The following is a 22,456-nucleotide window of genomic DNA, read 5'->3' on the forward strand; positions in this document are numbered from 1 at the left end:
TTTATATTTTTTTGTTGTTGTAAGCTGTGACAATTGTTTTAGTATGGGCAAGCCTCTGAGCAGACCAGATTGCCTCAGACAAAACCCTTCCTGTGTTGGGAAGGGGGAGGAGGAGGATATGAACATTGATGACTGCTATGTGCCCCAGAGATCCATTTATGACACCGTCCGGCTCAATGAGCAAATAGACTCGGGCTCTAAAGGTAGTCTTTCTTCCCGTCACTTCACAGGCAACCTCCCTTACACCCATCGCACGTTAGACCTCAGTAGCCTGTGTGGAAATGGAGCTCTCACTCCTTCTAGCTCATTTGAGATCCAAACCAGAAAACCTGTCACGCTAGATGAGCGTGCCATCTTTGATGGACTTAAGCTGAATGGGGACATTATTAGGGTGAACGACACAGTAATGTCGAAGTCACGTCTGCAGGGAGGAGAGAAAAAGGACCATGGCGGTCATCATCGGCGGTCATGGCGGACTTTTGCCCCCACTAATTTGGGCGAATACGCAAGCCGCAGTGGAACAGTGAGTTCTGGTAGTGCGGAGAGGCCTGGCCTGATCAATGGCAAAAGAGGACAGAGTAGGACCAGCTCACTGACATCTGAAGAGGACTCGGGTTTGTACAGCCCTACTGTGGAGAGGGAGCGACATGGTCGTAGATCCCACATAAGAACAGGCCCCGGTACAAGAAGCTTCTCATCTTCCGAGGCAATGCATGTGTCTGGGGACCTGAAAACAGGGCGATCGCTCAGCTCAGGGCAGGAGGACTTTCCTTTCTCGCCTGTGAGGGACAACCAATCTCTTTACCACAGTAGCAGCTTGGTTCAGGGGACAGAATCCTGTGGGATCAAGGTTAATGAAAGGGATAACCTAAGCAATGGAGATTATAAATCTTCCACAGGGAGGTCATCTTCAGGGTCAGCCTCCAGAGCTCAAAATGACACCTCTGGATGGCGTTCCAGGACTTTAACAGACTATGATGAGCTATCCACTGCTGAACTGTTAGAGGATGTGTCATCTCAGGATGACTGTGAGTTGGTTAGTGTGGTAGTGACACAGCCTGAGACTTACGGAAACTCTGTAACTCTACCCACGGAGAGCTGCCAGCAAACACAACCCGGTACTGTACAACAAGGAGCATCCAAATACAGCATGGAGGAGCTGGAGGAGTTTCTGCAGTCACTGGAAGCCTGTCTGCCTAAAAGTATACAGACATTCCAGCACGCAGGGGAGCAAGAGATCGAGGCTTTACTGAATGCCATTGCTGCGTGCCCCGAAATGGACCCTATGGGCTTATTGACCCCACAGGTGGCCCAAAATAGTTTCTCCCTCCATTTCTGAACTTTTGACCACTATTATGCATCTCTTTAGATACATTTTTCATGGATGATGGATTGGTGTTTGTCTTACATATCTGATTACACGATGGGTGAATGAGGTTTTTCTCAGCAGCCAGACTGGAAGTCTGTCTGCGTGATTGTGTACAGCTGGGATTTAACCATTAACCAAGCTGATGACTCCTTAACTGGTTAAACAGTTGAATGTGTTAGCTGGATTTTTAAAAGTTAACCTAAAGTGTTGATGTGGCGATTGTAGTCTCTGGACATGAATAATGAAATAACTTCCTGGGATTATGCACTGAATTTATGAATTTTTATGTGTGTCTTTTTTTTTTTAGCTGTTTTTGAACTAACTTATAAAACAGGACGTTATTGTAATTCACCTTCTCAAATTCCAGATTTGTTGAATGAATTCATGGAAATATCTGTTCTTTCCATACACATAATGCAAGTTTAATTGGATTTGTATGAATGTGATTTTTCAAGGCCACAGGAAATAATGTCCTGAAGATTAATGACATTGTATTTTGAGCAATTCTAAAATATTCATTATGATTTGTTCCATGTCTATTTAGGCTTTTCAGAAAGAGGACATTGATCCACTGCAGAACCAGCTTCAAGACATCAATTCCCTCGGGCAGGGTCTGATCCAGAATGCTGCTAAAGGCACTAGCACTAAGAAACTCGAGGACGACCTGGAAGGTGTCAACTCTAAGTGGAATACCCTCAACAAAAAGGTTACACGTGTTTGTGGGGTTTTTTTCCGTTGTGAAAATATGAAGACTTGACCTTGGCCCTTAAAACAGGTGACATCTATATTTACCATTTGGTCTGCAGATTGCTGAGCGTTCAGCCCAGCTGCACGAAGCCCTCTTGCACTGTGGCCAGTTCCAGGATGCTCTGGAGTCCCTACTCAGCTGGTTGACTGACACGGAGGAGCTCGTGGCCAATCAAAAACCTCCGTCTGCCGAGTTCAAAGTGGTGAAGGCACAGATACAAGAGCAGAAGGTAAGCCAGTGGTGCAGTCACAGATTCACACAAAGAGAAAACACATTGAAGTCTGTTTTAATGTTAGCACTTCAATACTTCATGTTTGCTTAACATTGGCCCCGCCATTAATTTTATTTAATTGGCATTAATTGTTAAAAACAAGTGTGGTACACAAAGCTTTGTGTTTAAAGAGCACTTCTTTTTTGTTGGGTAAATTTACTGGGTTTTTTTTTTTTTTCAAAATAAAGCAATGAAAAGGCACCCAATGACTCTCTTTCTTTGTTTGCCTTTGACAGCTCTTACAGAGACTGCTGGACGACCGAAAGCCGACAGTGGAGCTGATAAAAAAGGAGGGAGGGAAGGTTGCTGAACTGGCAGAGTCTGTGGATAAGGAGAAAGTGGCAAAAGAGATTGAATGCCTGGGACAGAGGTGGGACACGCTTCTCAAGAAGGCTGAAAACAGGTTAGCATAAACACTGCAATGTAAAACCATAGACTGCATATAAAAGATGGGTGGATCCTCAATATTTAAAAGCGAAGGTGCATTCTTTCTAATGACCAGCAGGAGTAAGTCTGTTGGTTGGTATGATTTCAATCTCCAGGCACAAACAACTAGAGAGCATCTTAGTGGTGACTCAGCAGTTCCATGAGACTCTGGAGCCACTGAGCGAGTGGCTGTCAGCCACAGAGAAACACCTCGCCAACTCTGAGCCAATAGGCACTGAGACTTCTAAGCTGGAAGATCAGATATCTCAGCACAAGGTAATATCCATCATTTTTCATCATTTCCATTTGTTTTCATGCTTTTTTTAAACTATCAGTTAAGTTCACTTCAGTTTTATTCATTTTGCTTGTTACTTGTAAGTTTGCGCTTCTCATTATTTCCCATTCATCTTTCTAAATTTCAGTTGAATATTTTTTATCACGTGTTTGTTTTTTGTTTGTCATGTTTTCTTGGTCCATTTCCCATCCCCTGCCGCCAGGCATTAGAGGAGGAGATTATGAATCACAGTAAAGACCTGTTTCAGGCTGTCAATCTTGGCCAAATGCTCAAAACTGTGAGCTCAGTGGACGATAAGGAGTTTGTTCAGTCTAAACTGGACACCGCTCAGGCCAGTTACATAGAGCTCCAGGAGCGATGCAGGAGGAAAGCTGAAATGCTTCAGCAAGCTTTGGCAAATGCCCAGCTGTTTGGAGAGGATGAAGTGGCTCTCATGAACTGGCTCAACGAGATACACACAAGGCTGAGTGAAGTGTCGGTGGAAGACTACAGACTAGAGGTTCTTGAAAAGCAGCTGGCAGACCAACGGGTATACACTCCTCCTCAGGCCACACATTTTGTAGCTCTTTCATTTAAGTTGCATCAATCATGTTTCAGTTTATTTTGCTCTTTTGTGTGTCACCATAGGAACATTTCTTGTTACTCTCAGTGACTCTCTGAAGTCTGTTTTTTTTCTTTTCAGGCACTGCAAAGTGATATTGGCTTAAGGAAGAAGAATGTTGACCAAGCCATCTCCAATGGGGTAGAGCTACTGAAGCAAACAACAGGCACGTCTTCATTTATCAGTGTAGCAAACAGTTCTGTCTCTGTACTACTCATCATAAGGTTTATTGGCCTTTTTATTGAGCAGTGACGTTTTGCATGAATTACGTTGTTTTCACATCTATGAACTTCTGCAGAGAAATAGATTTCTAATTTTTCAATGATGGTGAGATAACACCTGTCTGTCCAATGGGATTTATATTTGTTTATTGCCAACAGCCAGTTAGCTTAGCTTAGCATAATAGAAATGCTTAAAACACAGTAGCTGCTAGCCACCATCTATTTAATATAAATCTCCATATAAGTATATATTTTGTAGCAAAAAGAGAGCCCTGGTTGTGCAAATAAGCACGCTTTGTTACTTTTGGACAGGGGCAGGTAAACTTAAGGTTACGGATAAAACCCCTGTTCTCTGATTTGCATAGTACAGGACAAATACAATTAAAAAAAAAAAACTCCTTCTATGTTTGCAGCCTTTGTGATCAGCTTAGCTAACCTTCAGCTAGATGTATGTTGCTATAAATTTAATATGCCGATTGTAAATGACAACATTGTGTAGGATGCAGGCTTATTCTTTTCTGTTAACCTCATGAATTTTGGCCCGGAGTTCAGCTAGCAGGAAGTTGTTAGCATAAGGTATCTCTGTTTTAGAACAAAAGAAGCATATGACAGTGAACATTATTATTTACTTTATGTCTATAGGTGATGAGGTGATCGTTATCCAAGGCAAACTGGATGGAATAAAAACAAAATATGCTGAGATAAACTCTATGAGTGCCAGTGTTTTAAAGACACTGGAGCAGGTTTTGAGTCTGTCTTCTAAGCTGCAGCATACTCACACGGATCTGAGCTCATGGCTAGAGAAAGCAGAGGCTGAGATTAACAGCTTTGCTCATCAGGAGCCAGTCGGCGAGCAGCTGATTCATTCACAAAACAGGCAGACGGTAAGGATTTCTACAACTTTGTGCAAAACATTGTAATTGTATTCATACAATGCAGCAATGCATTTATTACTTATGAACTGGTGCTTTCTGTCCAGGCCATGTTGAAAGAGATCAAAGACCAAAAACCAGTGTTGGACCAGCTGAATGAGTTGAGCAGTTCACTCTTGGATTTAATCCCCTGGCACACTCGTGAGAGTTTGGACAAACTTGTGTCTGAGGATAATGAGAGGTACAGAGCTGCCTATGACACTTTGACCCAGAAGGTCGACCAGATCAATGCTGACATACTCAAGTCACAACAGGTAAACCACATAACTTAACGCACTGCCTTTTATTCTCATTCGACTGTCTCTCTCTATTTTTTAAATGTATCTCTTGTTTTTTCTTGTTTCCAGTTTGAACAGGCCGCAGACAATGAACTCTCCTGGCTAACTGACGCTGAGGGGAAACTGCTATCGATGGGTGAGATCAGGCTGGAGCAGCACCAAACCACAGCTCAGCTCCAAGCACAGAAGGTTAGCCGTGTGTGTGTGTGTGCATGTCTGTGTGTGTGCGTACAGATCTCTATTTAAACAAATTAGAGTAAACACAGTGGTTTCTTTTGTTGACATACAGCCAAACTCACTCTACTGGTTTTACAGATTTTCTCCATGGACATCATGAGACACAAAGATGCTGTAGATGAGATTGTGAAAACAGGAAAGGCCATCATGACCAGCAAAAACCCAGAGGAGAAAGAAATCTTAAAGGTAAGAAAATATATTTCAAATTTCAGACATTTTTTCAGTAAGAAAATGGACAGAAATTTCAAAATGATTCTTCTTGGGCTTCAATCAGGCCAAGACACAGACTCTCCTCGAGAAGTATGGTGTCGTCAGCCAGCTGAATTCAGAGCGTTGTCTGCAGCTTGAGCGAGCCCAGTCTCTTGCCACTCAGTTCTGGGAGACCTATGAGGAGCTGGGGCCATGGCTTCAGGAAACTTTAAACACCTTCAGCCAGTTACCCCCGCCTGCCATTGAGTACGACACGCTCAGGCAGCAACAAGAGGACCTCAGGGTAAGTGGTCAATGTGCGCTGATGCTCAACACAAAACATTTAGTCACATAATTAAAAACTAAACTGATCATGTCACATCCTCTCCAGCAAATGCGGGAACTGATTGCAGAGCACAAGCCCCATATTGATAAGATGAATAAAACTGGTCCTCAGTTACTTGAGCTCAGCCCAGTGGAGGGTGAGCCCATCAGAGAGAAATACACAGCTACTGACCAACTTTACACCAAACTGAAAGCTGATGTCAAGCAGAGAGCTGCCACTTTGGATGAAGCCATCTCCAAATCCACTCAGGTAAGCAGTAGCTGTTTATTAGGTTTGATTATTTGATAATATATGATTATTGGGAATAATTAAGTTGATCATAGTGATGTCTGGTGCAAATGGTGGTCATAGTTTGCAAATGTAAACATCAACATTACCTTGGCTGTTAATTGTCTATTCAGTTAGTTGAGTAGCTTTTACATTTTTGAATATGTGCAAATTTGTCAAAGTAAAAAATAATTATACAGATGTGTTCTTGTTTCAAGGTAACTTTCCATAATAAAATCCCATGATATAAATTATATATGCAAACTGACGTGTTTCCTTTCCTCCTTTTCCAGTTCCATGATAAAATTGATCCCATGCTCGAATCCCTGGAACGGATCGCTGAACGCCTCCATCAGCCTCCATCCATCTCAGTGGAGGTGGACAAGATCAGGGAGCAGATTACAGAAAATAAGACGGTCTCTGTGGATTTGGAGAAGCTGCAGCCATCTTATGAGACACTGAAGCAACGAGGTGAAGAGATGATCGCACGATCCGAAGGGGCAGACAAGGACCTGTCTGCCAAAGGTACGGTATAGATATGCTTTCAATCATTTTTTATCCATTTATTATTATTTATCAAACATCAAGCTTTTCTCCAGGTGCATGTAGCTTTTATGTATTTCTTTTTTCAGGATAAATAACGAATCAAGAAAAAGTCCAAGTTTCCCGCTGTAAACGTTGCTGTAAACGTTGCTGTAAACGTTGCTGTAAACGTTGCTGTAAATGTTGCTGTAAACGTGGAAAAACTTTCTTTGCCTCATTTTGTATTCCTCCTAATTGTGACTTTTTCTCTGTTCAAGCTGTGCAAGACAAACTGGACCGCATGGTTTTCCTGTGGAACGACATCCAGGCATTGGTGGAAGAGCGGGAGGCAAAGCTGCTGGATGTGATGGACCTCGCAGACAAGTTCTGGTGTGACCACACCGCCCTCATCGTCACCATTAAGGACAGCCACGACCTGCTGAGGGAGCTGGAGGAGCCCGGAGTCGATCCTTCAGTCGTCAAACAGCAACAGGAATTTGTGGAGGTAAATAAAAAAACCTATTACTTTTGATCATTAACAAATGGATAATTAAGAGAGGTGGTGCACTTTGATTATTAAATAATTAAAAAAACAATGCATCCATACAGGGATTTAAGGAGGAGATTGATGGGCTGCAGGAGGAACTCGATGGGGTTCAAAACCAGGGTGCGGAGCTCATGACTGCCTGCGGGGAACCCGATAAACCTGTGATAAAGAAGAGCTTGGATGAAGTAATAGACTACACTGAAAAGCACTCACTCTACAGGTTTTGCCTACAAGATAATCATGCTAAAATATTTGTGTTATTTTTTCAGGTGAATACAGCGTGGGAGAATCTCAATAAGATGTGGAAGGAGAGAGGAGAGAGACTGGAAGAAGCCATGCAAGCTGCTGTGCAGTTTCAAGATGGCCTGCAGGTACTTTGATCACTGCCTCAAGAGCAACACAATCAGAAAATTAAAGGGTTTAGAATATTTAAAAAGTTTTGAAACAGCAGACCTTTTCCAAAACTTCCCAGTCACGGTTCTCGTGGTTTTTAACTTTATTTGATGTGATCTTTTGGAAGCCTAGGAGTAATGTCATCTTTAAGGGCTAAATACTTAATATCAAGCTACACAATATACAAGCACTTGTTCATCACAAGATGTTTGATATTTAACAGATACAGTGAGCCAGGGAGTTTCCGTGGCCTTTTGATGAAACCACATATTACCATGCAGTCGATCTAACAGATGATATAACATCTCATGAGAGCTCTACTGATTTTGAAACACCAGCCAGAGCGTGGTCGTGATATATTTGGCTCAAACATTAACTAGTGTGTAAGAAAGTTTCACGGTGAGGAAGGATTCTTTTACACAAGTTTAAATCTCCTCTTTGCACTTCTTCAGCGCATTGGCATGTAACCTCAGGGCTTGTTTGGTTTTTTTTTCATTTTCTTTGTGTATAATTTTCTAATTTATCAGCCAAACAGACCAACTGTAAGATTCAGGGCATAACTTGAAACTCAGTTTGAAACTTGACACCCTGTGCACCCAGCTTTGTTCTCTCACTAACAATGGTTTCCAACGCTGTATGCAGGGTATGTTTGACTGGGTGGATATTCTGGAGAGCAAGCTGGATTCAATGTCACCTGTGGGCACGGATCTGGAAACTGTCAAGCAGCAGATTGTGGAACTCAAGGTACAGTCTTGTAGATTTGTTGTTTTTTGTTTTTTTTAGATCAAAACATCATTCACAAAAACAGAAATATTATTATTGTTATAGCTCTTCTCAGACTTTTCAATTCTTTTAACTTGACTCCTTGATGTTAGAGCAGCTGTGTCAAACACCAGCTGTGTTTATGCTGAGTTCTCGATTCATGGTCTGCTTTGTGTTAGTTCAAAAGCACTAAGAAAATGGCTTCATAAAGTAGCCGGATTTACTTTGATGTACAATAAGACAAATCTTGTCCTGAAAACACAAAGCTGGTATTGTCTGTGCGTCCTTCTTTCTGTTGACTGATTGGGTGTACCGCTGCATGTGCTGGGTTGCCAGGAGTTCAAAGGAGAAGCGTACCAGCTACAGATTGAGATGGAGCGTCTGAACCACCAGGCCGGCCTCCTGCTGAAGAAGGTGACAGAGGAGGCTGACCGCTCCGCCATCCAGGAGCCGATGTCTGAACTCAAAATGCTTTGGGACAACTTGGATGAGAAGATCATCAGTCGGCAGGTCAGCGAGAGAAAGAAGCAGAAGGGGAGCTTCACACCAAAAGTGCAAGCTATATAAGAAAACAGAAATGCTGACACTGATATCTAAATTTAAAAGGAATGGCAATATCATGTTTAAACAAGGTCTGCAATCATTCTGTGAAATATATTGTATAGTACCTCTACAGCTTCTTGTGGGCTAGAAACCAGACTCAGCAATGGCTTAAACAGTTTGTTTTCTCTCCCTGCAAAATTAAATGGTTTAATCTGTCATTAATCCAGCACAAACTGGAGGGAGGCCTTCTCGCACTGGGGCAGTTCCAGCATGCACTGGATGAGCTGCTGGCCTGGATGAGCCACACTGAGGAGCTGCTCAATGAACAGAAAAATGCTGGAGGAGACCCCAAAGCCATCGAGATAGAGCTCGCCAAGCACAACGTATGACAAACCTCTTATCTTGTGGTTTTTTAGGGGGCTATTTTTCAAATAAGTCCTTTCAGTTCAGTTTAGTTCAATTTTATTTGTATAGCCCAGTATCGCATACAAAAATGTAAAACACTTCACAGGCATTAAAACCATATTAAGTAAACATTTATGGTATCTGTCAGTTTGCCGTTTATTACAGTAAATTAGTCATTATCCACTTTGTGCTTAATATCCATCTGCACAACATCTTGCCGTTCCTGCTGATTTATCTCTGCAGGTCCTCCAGATAGATGTGTTGGCTCACAAGTCAACAGTCGAGACAGTGAACAAAGCCGGCAATGATCTGGTGCAGTCCAGCGCTGGAGAGGAAGCTTCTAGTCTGCAGAGCAAACTGGAGAATCTGAACCAGCGATGGAAAGCCATCCTGGAAAAGACGGAGCAGAGGAAGCAACAGCTGGAAAGCTCTCTGCTTCAGGTATATTAAAAAAAGTTAACCTGTGTCTCATTTCTTGTTAAATTGTGAGAAAATAGTTTTTAGGTCGAAGTCAAAAAGCTCTGCAGGGAGGAGAGACTTCTCTCCCTACCCCCTTCTTATTATTCGATTTGCATCCTGAAAGCTAAAGTAAATCATTCTATTGTTTTCACTTTAAGGTTTTAATTCATTATGAAACAGGCTTATAAATACCGAGCTAAATGAATCCAAGGAATTAAAAACTCACACATCCTCCTCTCTGAATCACAGGTTGCTAATAGCGAGTGTGTGAGGCACCTTTTGTCCTGACTCAGGTTGAATTGTGTTGCAGGCTCAGGGTTTCCATGGTGAGATAGAAGACATGCAGCAGTGGCTGAAAGACACAGAACGTCAGCTGTTGGCATCAAAGGCTGTGGGAGGCTTACCAGACACGGCCCGGGAGCAGCTTAACGCCCATCTGGTATGTGTTTAACAATATGAGAGGCTGCATACAGATGGCAGACTTGGGAGGAGGTGACTGTCTTTTCTGTGTTTTATCTGAAGTGTGAAAATTAAACGACACTACAAAATACACTACTCTCATTGCCCTGCAGTCTGTGATAAAAAAGACCTCTTTAAGTGTTTCTAATTGATTCATCCGTATCTGACTATAATGAATTTAGGAATGTTTTCCTGCTTTGTCTTCCTACTTTGTAATGGAGACACTTTCACAGTGAGCTCTCCCTTAAGAGGCAGCAGTGGTGACAGTTCAGGGAACTGAAAACAGACAGATTACTTTCATCAAATTAGTAACATTATCCTGGTCAAATGTTTGTGAGAAACATGCTTCTGAGATGCTCGGCATGACTCAACATGCTCATTCTTTAACCATTTTTGGGTTACATTTGGACTAGCGACTGACAAATTCATCCCATTGAACACTGCAGAAATCCAAAAGTAACAATAGATCGGTCTTTAACTGTAATTCAGCCTGTTTGACAAAACCATCACTCTCCTCTGTGTTGTTGTTTTTTTTTTTCATCACAGGAGTTGTGTTCTGCCTTTGAGTCAAAAGAGGAGCTGTATCAGGAGCTCCAGAACAAGGGTCAGCAACTGCTAACGATGATGCCCGAGGGTCCAGACAGTAACACGGAGCAGGACCTCGCCAACCTGAAGGAAAAATGGGAAGCGGTGCAAGCGAAGGTCGCTGAAAGAAAGGTAGGGGAATGACTGAATGGCTTTCACTGCCCTTAGCTTGATGACTCAGGATTTCAGATTAAGGGATCGCTGACACACACTTGAGCCATGACTGTGTGGTTGAAAGCTTCTAATCCCAGTGCCGATAACCAATGGTGTAAAGACAGAGCGCTGGCGAGGACACACAGGATGCGGTTACACTGTAGATCAGAGTGGAACAACAGTGGTGTCATACGTTTCCACAGTGTAGGGTTGACAAAACATCAGCTAATATTTAAGCCAAATGTCATCATTCACTGTGGGGTTTTTTTAGTTTTGTTGCTAAAATGTATAAAACACCACCACTGCTCTCAGATATGGTTCTCCTTATTTTAGCTGCTTCAACTTTTACTGTAACATCTTGCTTTTGCATCCTATTTACTTTGGCCCTCTTCCCAGGAAATCAAAGTCTGGTAAATCTTAGCGCTGGTCAGAGCTTCTGGCCAAACTCTCTACAGCCTTCCCTGTGATACCTCTGCAGTCAAGTGGCTTATTTTTCTGTAGGACATATGCACTGCTACAATACAATTCCATATTTAGCAAGACACTCGACATGACCCACGATAAATGGGAAAAACACATCAGCAGCCGTAATTCTCACCAGGTTTGTAATGTCATTAGCACAGCATTTACTGCCATGTGATGACCCTGAGCCACCGGCCTCAGCTGTACCAAACGGATGTTTTTCAGTGATGGAGTGGCTGTTTCCTTTACTCAATTAAAACCTCATGATGCCTCAGCCATCAGTCCCCTCCAGATATATTAACTTCCTCTCTTTAAATAGAGGTCATGTTTGGCACTGTTGAAGTGCAATTGTATCCCCCGCAGTGCCCTCTTTATCTGTTGCTATAACAACCAGAGATACTTTACACCGCTAAACAATGCACATGTGTTATAAACAGGATAGCGCTCTTTGATTTTTGTCCAGTATTACTTCAGTTTTTTTAACGTTTCGTCTCCACAGGTGAAACTAGAAGAAGCTTTGACTGTGGCTACAGATTTCCACAACTCCCTGCAAGATTTCATCAACTGGCTAACCCAAGCAGAGCAGACGCTGAACACAGTTTCGCCCGCTTCCCTCATACTGGAGACCATCATGTTTCAGATAGATGAGCATAAGGTACGTGTTTGCACGTGGAGGACAGGCCTTCTGGTCCAACTTTGCTTGATTACTAGACATTACTGCGGTAACGTCTAGTAGTCTTATTGAGTCGGTGAGAAATTAAAATTATTAGTACCATGATTACCGGTTCATGATTACCAGCTCATCATTCTGCTTTGTCTTAAAGCCAACAATGACTTAATGGCATCTGTATTATCCTTGAGAACAGAGCTCATTAGCACATTACCCACATGACTTACATTTCCTCTGCTGTCAGTTGAAAAACCTTTATTCCTTTTTTATTGTTAGAACCTGAATCCTTTCCCTGAAAGGCCTGAATCCTTTCCCTTTTCTCCCTCGCATTGTGTCTGTGCAGATGTTTGTGACGGAGGTAAACTCCCACAGAGAACACATTATTGAACTGGACAAGACGGGCACACATCTGAAGTACTTCAGCCAGAAACAGGATGTGGTCCTGATAAAGAACCTGCTGCTCAGCGTGCAAGGGCGCTGGGAGAAGCTGGTGCAGAGGTCTGTTGAGCGGGGTCGTCTACTGGACGACGCCAGGAAGAGGGCGAAGCAGGTACTGTTCTGTGAATATTTATGCTGAGTTTGAACAGGCATGACATCAGGACTTTTTATTATCATTGGAAAGCTCTGGAAATAGGATATTAAACCTGTTTCTTATTCTTTCTGCAGCCTATTACAGAACTTTCTGAATTATAGGGCCCTTCTGCTCCAATCATGCTAACATTAAGCAGGGCTCTGCCATAAATCTAGTGAACTCATACCTGTTTTTAAAATGCTTTACACTGTTTTTTGTTCTTAATTTTTCATTAGTTCCATGAAAATTTCAATAAACTGATGGAGTGGTTAGATGAATCTGAGAAGACGCTGGACTCTGAAGTGGAAATTGCCAATGATCCCGATAAAATCAAGACGCAGCTGGCACAGCACAAGGTAACTAAGAGAAAAATGTGTTAACACAGCCAGAGACATGGAGCAACATCTACAAAAAACGTTTCATTCATTAAACAGAAATATCTGAAACACCAGAGCTGGAATTTGAAAATAGGATCTGTTATTTGAAATTACAGAGTCAGTAGAATCCAAATGCTTACATTGCTGTTGACTATTGTTGTGTTTGTGGTGTTATGCTGGGAGATTGTGCTAATCTTGTCATAATCCCTGAATGGACCAAATGTTTTAAGGCTGCCCTAGCTTTTGGATACATTTAATCTCTATGGAGCAAGAGCTCTTGAGTTTTGACCTCCTTTTTGTTCTCCTCGCTGAAGACTGTATTCTTAATCACAAAAAGCACACACCACACGCAGATTAAGATACTGTTTGACATGCCAGTAGTAATAATAATAAAATCTCTTGAGATGATTTGCTGTTTCCATTTGAAGATAGAGGCATTATGAGTCCACTAAACCGGACCACTTGGGGGTTGTGTATATTATTTTTCCTTTTTTCCCCCATCGTGCAGGAGTTCCAGAAAGCTCTTGGCAGCAAACACTCTGTGTATGATACCACCACTCGAACAGGACGGGCCCTGAAAGACAAGACCACTCTACAGGATGACAGACAGAAGCTGGACGACATGCTGAGTGAACTGAGAGACAAATGGGACACTGTTTGTGGGAAGTCAGTGGAAAGGTGAGGATTTTCTCCCAATGAGGGTTGTATTTCATTCTGCTAAACAGCCTCACTGTGAATATTTTGTTCTGTTCTGCAGACAAAACAAGCTGGAAGAGGCCTTGTTGTTCTCCGGCCAGTTTACAGATGCTCTCCAGGCTCTTATTGACTGGTTGTACAGGGTGGAACCTCAGCTGGCTGAGGACCAGCCCGTACATGGAGACATAGACCTGGTTCTCAACCTGATAGACAACCACAAGGTAGAGAACAGCACCACACCGAAGACCCAGGATCCCTTTGTTTTGTTGATTGGCCCATTTGTTGCTGACGTTAGTGGCAGAAATCAAGTGAAACCTTTCACTGCTGCCACGCCCAAACCTTTTATCATTCCTAACACAATACAAGACGAAAGAATCTTAAACTAACACGGGGGATAGACAATACATTAAAACAACAAAAGGGGAGGCATTGTATTACTTTCTCATTGAGAGTCTGTTTTCTTTCGGGTTGTGTATTGAGCAAAGCTTTGAAAATTGATGCTGGTGTGTTTTTCCTTACTCATTATTAATATTATATTAATAACATTCTTTGTGTTAGCATTTTATTGAAGTAAGAGGACAACAGATACTAAAAGCACCCTGTTTTATGCTTCTTGTCATTGGGCCAGCTGTGAAATAGAGACAAAAAGGATGTTTTTTGAAATAATGTTTAAAATTAATTTAAGAATTTGTCATTTAAAAAACTGGATATTGTTAATATTTTGGCTGACTGTGTCCTCAAATGTCTCGTTACTGCAGGTTTTTCAGAAGGAGTTGGGAAAGCGGACGGTAAGCGTCCAGGCCCTCAAACGTTCAGCCAGGGAGCTGATTGAGAACACTCACGATGACTCCTCCTGGGTCAAAGTCCAGATGCAGGAGCTGAGCACGCGCTGGGAGACGGTGTGCAACCTGTCTGTGTCTAAGCAGACCCGGCTGGAGCAGGCTTTGGGCCAGGTATTCCTGACAGTACTCCAAACAATCACAAGGTAGAAGGTAAGTAAAGTATGTTAGCCTGACATATGCGTCTTCTCCCACTGCAGGCTGAAGAATTTCACTCTGCTGTTCACATCCTGCTGGAGTGGCTAGCTGAGGCAGAGCAAAGTTTGCGCTTCCATGGCAGCTTGCCCGACGATGAAGAAGCTCTGCGAGCGCTTATCGAACAACACAAGGTAAAGCAATGCAAATGATTCTGCTTTTTTTTATTTCAGAAAAAAACTTTTATGTCTTAAGTTGTTTCATATTTTTGTTGCTTTATTAAAGAAATAAAACACGTTGCCAATACTTTGCTTGAATAAACAGTTAAGATCCTGACTCTGTAATTGCAGCCTGTCTAAAAGTAGATGGCATGCTGCTTTCAGTGCCAAAAATATTTTTCTTAACTATGAGGTCATCTGATTAAAATTACTGGCCTCTGCTCCGGTTTTAAACCAAGTATGAGCAATGTTTTGTTTTTATTTTTAGATATGGGATGGGATAGTTTCGAATCCCAACGCTTTTTCAATTAAAAAAAAAAATTCTTTTAAAGGTGTTCATGAAAAGACTGGAAGAAAAGCGAGTGGCTCTAAATAAAGCGGCCAGTATGGGGGAGGCCATTCTCAGCATCTGCCATCCAGACTCTATCACAACCATCAAGCACTGGAACACCATCATTAAAGCCCGCTTTGAAGAGGTCAGTCCACTGTTTCATACCTTCAGGTTTAACAGAACACATTAACCTATTTTGATAAATTAAAATAAGAAAGAATTACTCATTTTAACAAGGGTTGGATCAGAAACTCTTTATAGCACTCAAAAAATCAGAGAAAAAGTTACTATGGATAGTCATTATATTAAAAAAAGTAATAATGATTCATCTTAGCAGGTAAACAAAATCAAGTTGTGTGCAGTTAACTTGATTTCAGTGTATCTGAAATTAATTTAGTTATTAGTAATATAAGTGTATTACTGCTGTTACACAGGTGCAGGCTTGGGCCAGACAGCACCAGCAGCGACTGGCCACAGCCCTCACTGAGCTGCTAGCTACTCAGGAGCTGCTGGAAAATCTTCTGACGTGGCTACAGTGGGCTGAGACCAACCTCAACGACAAGGATAAGGAGCCACTCCCTCAGGAGATCGAGGAGGTCAAAAACCTCATAGCAGAACACCAGGTACATCAAAAAAGCAAATGATAATAAATCTAATTTTATAACTTTAATTTAGTTTTTGTTTTAATTCCATATTTTAATGATTGCGTGGGCATTCAGTTAACAGTCGTTTACTGCTGCTCACCCCCTGCAGGCATTCATGGAGGAAATGACCAGGAAGCAACCAGATGTTGACAAAATCACCAAGACACACAAAAGGAAGGCTGCTGCGGAGCCCCAGATCCAGTCTCAGATCCCCGTGTTGGACAAAGGAAGAGCTGGAAGTATGTATCCCATCACTGTTCCTCATAGAGTATGACCCGAGCCATCTGGCTATGCGCTGAATCACTTCAGGGTGACACGACATCCTCAATTTGCCCATTTTAGCACCTGGAATGATGTCAGTGTGAATGCATTCCTCCTGATTATATGGTGGAAACACAGTCATTTTAAAGTTTTTTGTCTTTCCCTTACAGGAAAACGTTCTCCCACGCAAGCGATGTATGCGTCATCAACACAAGCTCCCATTGAAACAAAGAACCCACGGGTTAACCTGCTGGTGACCAAGTGGCAGCACGTGTGGCTGCTGGCTTTGGACAGAAGGAGGAAACTCAATGATGCTTTGGACAGACTGGAGGAGGTAATCTAGCAAAATCTGCAGACATTTTTCTGCAAATTTCTAGCTTTTTAGTTATTAATGTTGACCTTTCTTTCTTTATCTGCTCAGCTGAAAGAATTTGCCAACTTTGACTTTGATGTGTGGCGGAAACGTTACATGCGCTGGATGAACCATAAAAAGTCTCGCGTCATGGACTTCTTCCGCCGCATTGACAAAGACCAAGACGGCAAAGTGACGCGACAGGAGTTCATAGAAGGCATCCTCTCCTCCAGTAAGTGTCAGACTCAAAGCTGAAAAACATCTACACCGCTGAACAAAATGCTCCTTTTTGCAACACTCAGTGTCTCTTCAACAGAATTCCCAACAAGTCGTCTGGAGATGAGCGCCGTGGCAGACATCTTTGACAGAGACGGTGACGGCTACATTGACTACTACGAGTTTGTAGCAGCTCTACATCCCAACAAAGACGCTTACAAACCACTAACAGATGCTGACAAAATTGAGGACGAGGTAATAAGAACGCCTGCGGCATTAATTTCACATTTTCAAATGTGTGGCGTCGCTTAATAAAAAAAATGATGCGTTCGCAGGTCACGCGCCAAGTGGCGAAGTGCAAATGTCCAAAACGATTCCAGGTGGAGCAAATTGGTGCCAATAAATACCGGGTAAGCACATTTTTATGTGTTTGGCTTATCTAACAGTGAAATCTTTTTAAGCAATACAAGCTGTGACATGGTTATGAAATAATTTAAAATAAAAGACTTTTCAGGGAATACTCTTGTTAAAGGTAAGTGTTGAACATGATGACAAAAGTGCGAATGTGTGCTAACCTTTTTATATTTTTTATTGTTCCTCATATCACCAGTTCTACCTTGGAAATCAGGTACATCCTCTTTTCTTTCCCTCCTTCTCTTCTGTGCCTTATCGAGCCTTGCGTCCTTTTTTCGTTTACCACGTTTGCTGTCCAATTAACACTTTCTGCCCAGATTCCTGGCTGATGTTCTCAGATGTTCTGGAACTCAGAAGTAGAAATAAAAAAAGTCTATGGCCTGCTGATTTAATCTAACCTTATTTAACACTGGCCTGAGATGTGTGTTTGGTCTGAGAATTTATGGTAGCTTCACACATAACTCTAAATCTGATTTAAAATGAGTAAATGAAAGAAGCATGCTTTCAAGTTTTATGGCAGTCGACGTTTATGTCCAATCTAAATTTGTTCTTTTCACATAGGTTATGTTTTTTGGGGGGAAATAAGACTTATTTGCGTTATAATTAGTGCAATTAATGTTTCTATATATATATATATATCTGTATATCTGCTTTTGAGTTTCAGAAAATGCAATATTGGCGTGCCAGTACCATTTCAGCCCATATTTTACTGGTTCATGGGCATAAATTCATCTGCTGGGCATACAATAATGCTTTCTGTGTGCTTGCCTTTGGTGCTTCAGTGTCATGGGAATGATTTACCTCAGCACTGGCTGACACTATTTATTACATTATTTGGGCAACTTTGATGATTTCAATGAACACGTTGCTTTTCACTTCTCTTACTTTGTTAATATGTGCTGGCAACCTGCATGTCGGAAAAAGGTCATTACTGAGGGGTCAGTGAGAGGGGATAGGGGCGTTAGTGATGCTTTATGAACTAGTTTGTATTATTGTTATCACACAACAATAAATTAAAAATAATTCTTTTGACAGTTTGGTCTGGTTCACTGCTTACATGACTCCTTAATCGGCGATGAGACAATAGCAAACAGGGAAAATCAAAATCTTACCCCCCACCTACACGTTGCAGTTTTGGAAAGCTGTATTCTGGTAAATGGTTATTCTTAAGCTGTTTCTTGTGCCTCCTTTTACTCCAGATCATCATCACCTTTAATGTATTTGATCACTAGACTCACCAGTGGCATTAAATCATTATGATAATCATACAAGTGCAGGATTTTTGTTATCAGTTAAAGAGATACCATATGATAATAGGAAGTTAGTGGACCGTCATCAGTGTTTGGTCATGTCTGCGTGTCACACTGTGGTGGTGGATTTAGACAGAAGTGATTTGAACCATTCCTCATGTGTGCCATTTGGAGCTAGCTGCATTGGATCTGCATCAGTGTCAATGCATCCTGAGTATTTGTAGCTGTAGAAAGTGCAACAAAGTGCTGGATTGTAGGAGATTGATGTTTGTGCGTTTGATCAGAATGTGATGTTGATTTTGACAGAAAGCATGCACGCTGTAATTGCAAACTCCGTTTTTGTGCCTGATGCTCATGGTCTCATCCAACTGGCTGACATGTGTGGTATGCCCTCATAAAGCTTGAATCATTCTCCCCATAACATGCTCACTGTTCCTATGTCTGCTATGTGTGGTAGGTGACATGAAGTCAAATTATTACACACTGGGGCCCCCTGGTGGTGTAATCATGTGCCTTCAGTTATGGTGTTTTTTTTCTTCACAGGCTCCTTCTGCAGTAAAAGTGGAGTCTTACATTGCTGAGATAAAGCCAGACACATAGACATTACAACCAGAAACCACAATTACACAGTGATCACTGAAAAAAGAGAGGAAAAAATAGGCTGGTTAAGTTTGTAAAGCTGTGAAGTTTGATGTATTTACTGCTTTACAACATCTCATATTAAGTTAACCCTCAACAGCAGCAGGTATGAATGTAGAGCCTGACTGATGATATGGCTTTGAGGCTGATTCTGATAGCTCTAATTAAAAATACAAATGAAATTATATGATTAAAGGAAAAAACGTTATTTGCTAATCTGTCAGCATCAGCATTTATTGGGATTGATAAATGAAAATTAAAAAGTAAAAAAGAGACGGGAGAAATAACCATTCAACCATGTTATGAGTGTTGATGTGTGTCCACCAGAGGGCGCTCTGAAAACATTCCGAGCAGAGGTGGGCATGTAAATAAATAACTTCACATAACCAATGTGAGGTTTTTTGTGCATGACAGAGAAAAATATATTGGCCATTGGAATATCATTGGTACGGGTATCAGTAAAAATCATTCGGGCTTCACAAAATTCATGATAATGTCACAAAAAGCTCTTTTTGAACGTTATGTTGTGTAATTATTTTATTGTCTTATTTACACAGATACCAATATCCTGTATGGGATATCTGAAGTAAATGAATATCAACTAACAAAATCAGTCAGGCTCTACTTCAAGTTGTAGTGTATAGTAAATGAATCAATGACTATGAAGTAGTCAGTTTACTGTAGCATGAACTCAATGAGTAACTAGAACTAGTAACTAGAACTAGTAAAACAATAGCACACGCTTGTAGAAAACAAAAAAAGTTGGATTGACCTTTGTGTAATTTGTGTTCTGTTGTGTCTGAGAATGAAAAGATAAAATTCATGTTTTTGTGTCAAAATCTGTTTGTGTTTATGATTGTATGTCTACGTGTGTGTGTTTAAACCTGTACAACATATAAGAGAAACCAGAAGCAGATGTGAATCTTTTCCGACGGGTCGTTTTTGAAGCTCAGTGAAATAATCTGGATGAAAGCCATCTGCTCCCCCACAATTAAAATAATTAGCTGGAATAAATGTAACTCTTCATTCCACTCTGGTTTCCAGTGTTGCACAGCTTCTGGTCTGCAGTGTGGATGTGCTCACAGGAAGGTCAGGTTTTTCACACATTCCCCTCTCTATTTTCCTTCCCCCATCGCAGTTTGGAGACTCTCAGCAGCTTCGCCTTGTGAGAATTTTGCGCAGCACTGTGATGGTGCGGGTGGGAGGAGGCTGGATGGCACTGGACGAGTTTCTGGTGAAGAATGACCCCTGTCGAGGTGAGTTCAAAGGTTAACTTTGAGGAGTCACGATCCAATTTTGTTTAAAGGTCAGCTGTTGTACTGACTTTCACTTTCTTTGTTCGCGTGCGATGAAAGAATTTGATTGTATATCACTGTTTTTTACTACCCACACATGGAGGATGATGATGATCTGGATTAAGATTACTGTGTATTCAGTGATGTTAGCTCAGTTATTGAAACATGAAATGTAACTACTGTCCAATGTCTATTTATATAGGCCTGTTTGAAATGGCAACTTGGAGCTTAAAAATAGAAGATATATCACATATATATCGATAATTCATGCAATATATTATATTATATCTTTACATAATATACTGCAATTTTCTGAGGGTTAAAATGAGTTTATTTTCTTTTGTTCCCGCTATCTCAACACTGAACGCTTGAATGAGATAACACAGTTAAATCATCTGTTAAAAATATATTTCATTTGTAAGCATATTTTTATTAACAGTGCTGCCTACATATATACTTATATATACCATAATGCGACCCACATTTAGCTTTGGTACTCCGACATGTTTCTGCTAGCATCTGTATTAATGATCAATTTCTGTTTTTCCCACTAAACCCGCCTCCTGCTCAACATGAACATTTCTTCTAGTGCATCACCACGGGAGCAAAATGTTGCGCTCGGAATCAAACTCTTCAATTACTCAGTCTCCTATAGGTTGGCAAATCTCAAACTTTCTCACCTTGCTCCATGAACCCACCAGTGGTATGTGTGTCTGCACATCCGAGCTTGTGTTGGTCCTGGTGTGTGCCGTACTGTAGCTGCGTGTGAGCGCTCAGTGTGAAAGAATGTCATCCTCGGAAACCGGCTCCACCTGCAGTCAGCTGTCGTTCAGCTGCGGCTGGTTTTCATGCATGCAGTTGTTTGTGGGAATCACATCACCTTCGAGCACTTCAGCACAATGAAACTGGCTCATTTTACTCACGCCGCATGTCATAGGGAGCTCTGAGTCAAGCTTCTTTTTACAGTCCAGGGTTCGAGCTGTGCTTATCTGACTGTATTGCCTGGTAGTATAGGCTCCTTCATAGGGGAAAATGGTTACATTGCCTCTATGAAACACACGCCACAAAACCGAAGCAGTATTTCTTACACCATTTACTTTGTTTGACAGGGTAGCTTAGTGTTTAAAACTGCATGCAGGTCTGTTTGTTTTCAATGTAACCGTACTGTTTAGTTTATACGCTGTAGTTTAGTTTCCTATAATTCTTCTTCTTTGGTTTTTGAGAGTGTTTAGACTCACTTTGATTTATTTTAGTTTTCTCGCTGTCACTTATTCCACTACCGTTGCAACAGGAACTGGACGTCTGTTCAACAGTATGGATGAGATATGAAACTGCATGAGCTGTTTTGTTGTTGAGTCACATCATGATAACATTTCATTGGTCTGTTCTTTGGGGTCGCCTGGAAATTGCTGTGTAGTTCAGTGATGATTATAAGAAAAATACATTGGTAAATTTCCAATTCATTATATTACCGTTAGAAGCAACAGATTTCTACACAGCCGGGAATACAGCTTAGCATGCAGTGTTGTGCACGACAAGACATGCACAAGTCTGGAGCCACCCCTCATTTCTTTATATTTTGCATCGAAGGATCCAGAATGTTTGGTAAATTTTTGAAAGTGGTCTTGAGCAATAGTTCTTCTGGGTTTCTGGAGGTCTTTCAAAATGTTTCTTTGGACATTGGCTGCTTTTTCACTCATTTTTATTCTGACTAGCATCAGAAGAATGCTTTTTGTTTGTTAAGATGAATAACACCGTCCTGTGAATCATTAAAACATAAATCAAGGCAACTTTACGCAGTGTTATCTACACACATCAGACAATCTAGCAAAGAACCAGTTTTAAATGGTATATTTAGGTACTTGGTTACTAAGAGCCTGTTGCAAAAACTCATGTGGCTGTCAGGACGCAATTTTTAAGAATAAGAAACAGAGAAGAGGCTGATGCGCACCAAATTAGGCAAGAACTGCACTGAAAATAAGTGGCAACATGTCTTAAGGAGTGATAAATTCAAATTTGAAATTTTTGGTTCAAATAGTGATCAATATGTACTGAAGAAGTCAGGACAGACACAGCAG

At 41.4% G+C, this 22,456-nt stretch overlaps 1 protein-coding gene across 5 annotated transcripts in view; it reads left to right on the top strand.

Annotated features, from left to right (window-relative positions):
• Nucleotides 1-22,456, top strand: part of dst (dystonin) — a 101,994-nt gene that overhangs the window by 76,459 nt on the left and 3,079 nt on the right. For all 5 annotated transcript variants that reach the window (XM_013911843.1, XM_013911845.1, XM_013911846.1 and 2 more), the window contains 39 exons: nucleotides 1,914-2,075; nucleotides 2,176-2,346; nucleotides 2,625-2,791; nucleotides 2,931-3,090; nucleotides 3,312-3,638; nucleotides 3,792-3,876; nucleotides 4,574-4,815; nucleotides 4,911-5,117; nucleotides 5,211-5,330; nucleotides 5,457-5,564; nucleotides 5,653-5,871; nucleotides 5,959-6,162; nucleotides 6,474-6,705; nucleotides 6,981-7,207; nucleotides 7,312-7,434; nucleotides 7,519-7,620; nucleotides 8,285-8,386; nucleotides 8,741-8,914; nucleotides 9,175-9,330; nucleotides 9,596-9,793; nucleotides 10,122-10,250; nucleotides 10,817-10,987; nucleotides 11,970-12,125; nucleotides 12,484-12,690; nucleotides 12,948-13,067; nucleotides 13,597-13,766; nucleotides 13,846-14,005; nucleotides 14,543-14,737; nucleotides 14,824-14,952; nucleotides 15,309-15,452; nucleotides 15,742-15,930; nucleotides 16,061-16,190; nucleotides 16,383-16,546; nucleotides 16,634-16,796; nucleotides 16,881-17,035; nucleotides 17,116-17,190; nucleotides 17,391-17,408; nucleotides 20,222-20,339; nucleotides 20,968-21,081. In XM_013911843.1, the coding sequence (XP_013767297.1) occupies nucleotides 1,914-2,075; nucleotides 2,176-2,346; nucleotides 2,625-2,791; nucleotides 2,931-3,090; nucleotides 3,312-3,638; nucleotides 3,792-3,876; nucleotides 4,574-4,815; nucleotides 4,911-5,117; nucleotides 5,211-5,330; nucleotides 5,457-5,564; nucleotides 5,653-5,871; nucleotides 5,959-6,162; nucleotides 6,474-6,705; nucleotides 6,981-7,207; nucleotides 7,312-7,434; nucleotides 7,519-7,620; nucleotides 8,285-8,386; nucleotides 8,741-8,914; nucleotides 9,175-9,330; nucleotides 9,596-9,793; nucleotides 10,122-10,250; nucleotides 10,817-10,987; nucleotides 11,970-12,125; nucleotides 12,484-12,690; nucleotides 12,948-13,067; nucleotides 13,597-13,766; nucleotides 13,846-14,005; nucleotides 14,543-14,737; nucleotides 14,824-14,952; nucleotides 15,309-15,452; nucleotides 15,742-15,930; nucleotides 16,061-16,190; nucleotides 16,383-16,546; nucleotides 16,634-16,796; nucleotides 16,881-17,035; nucleotides 17,116-17,190; nucleotides 17,391-17,408; nucleotides 20,222-20,339; nucleotides 20,968-21,081 (6,193 nt within the window). The remainder of the gene's footprint in view (nucleotides 1-1,913; nucleotides 2,076-2,175; nucleotides 2,347-2,624; nucleotides 2,792-2,930; nucleotides 3,091-3,311; nucleotides 3,639-3,791; nucleotides 3,877-4,573; nucleotides 4,816-4,910; nucleotides 5,118-5,210; nucleotides 5,331-5,456; nucleotides 5,565-5,652; nucleotides 5,872-5,958; nucleotides 6,163-6,473; nucleotides 6,706-6,980; nucleotides 7,208-7,311; nucleotides 7,435-7,518; nucleotides 7,621-8,284; nucleotides 8,387-8,740; nucleotides 8,915-9,174; nucleotides 9,331-9,595; nucleotides 9,794-10,121; nucleotides 10,251-10,816; nucleotides 10,988-11,969; nucleotides 12,126-12,483; nucleotides 12,691-12,947; nucleotides 13,068-13,596; nucleotides 13,767-13,845; nucleotides 14,006-14,542; nucleotides 14,738-14,823; nucleotides 14,953-15,308; nucleotides 15,453-15,741; nucleotides 15,931-16,060; nucleotides 16,191-16,382; nucleotides 16,547-16,633; nucleotides 16,797-16,880; nucleotides 17,036-17,115; nucleotides 17,191-17,390; nucleotides 17,409-20,221; nucleotides 20,340-20,967; nucleotides 21,082-22,456) is intronic.

Source organism: Pundamilia nyererei, unplaced genomic scaffold, assembly GCF_000239375.1.
Source record: "Pundamilia nyererei isolate P.nyererei 1_Seehausen unplaced genomic scaffold, PunNye1.0 scaffold00073, whole genome shotgun sequence".
In the NCBI taxonomy this organism is placed as follows: Eukaryota; Metazoa; Chordata; class Actinopteri; order Cichliformes; family Cichlidae; genus Pundamilia; species Pundamilia nyererei.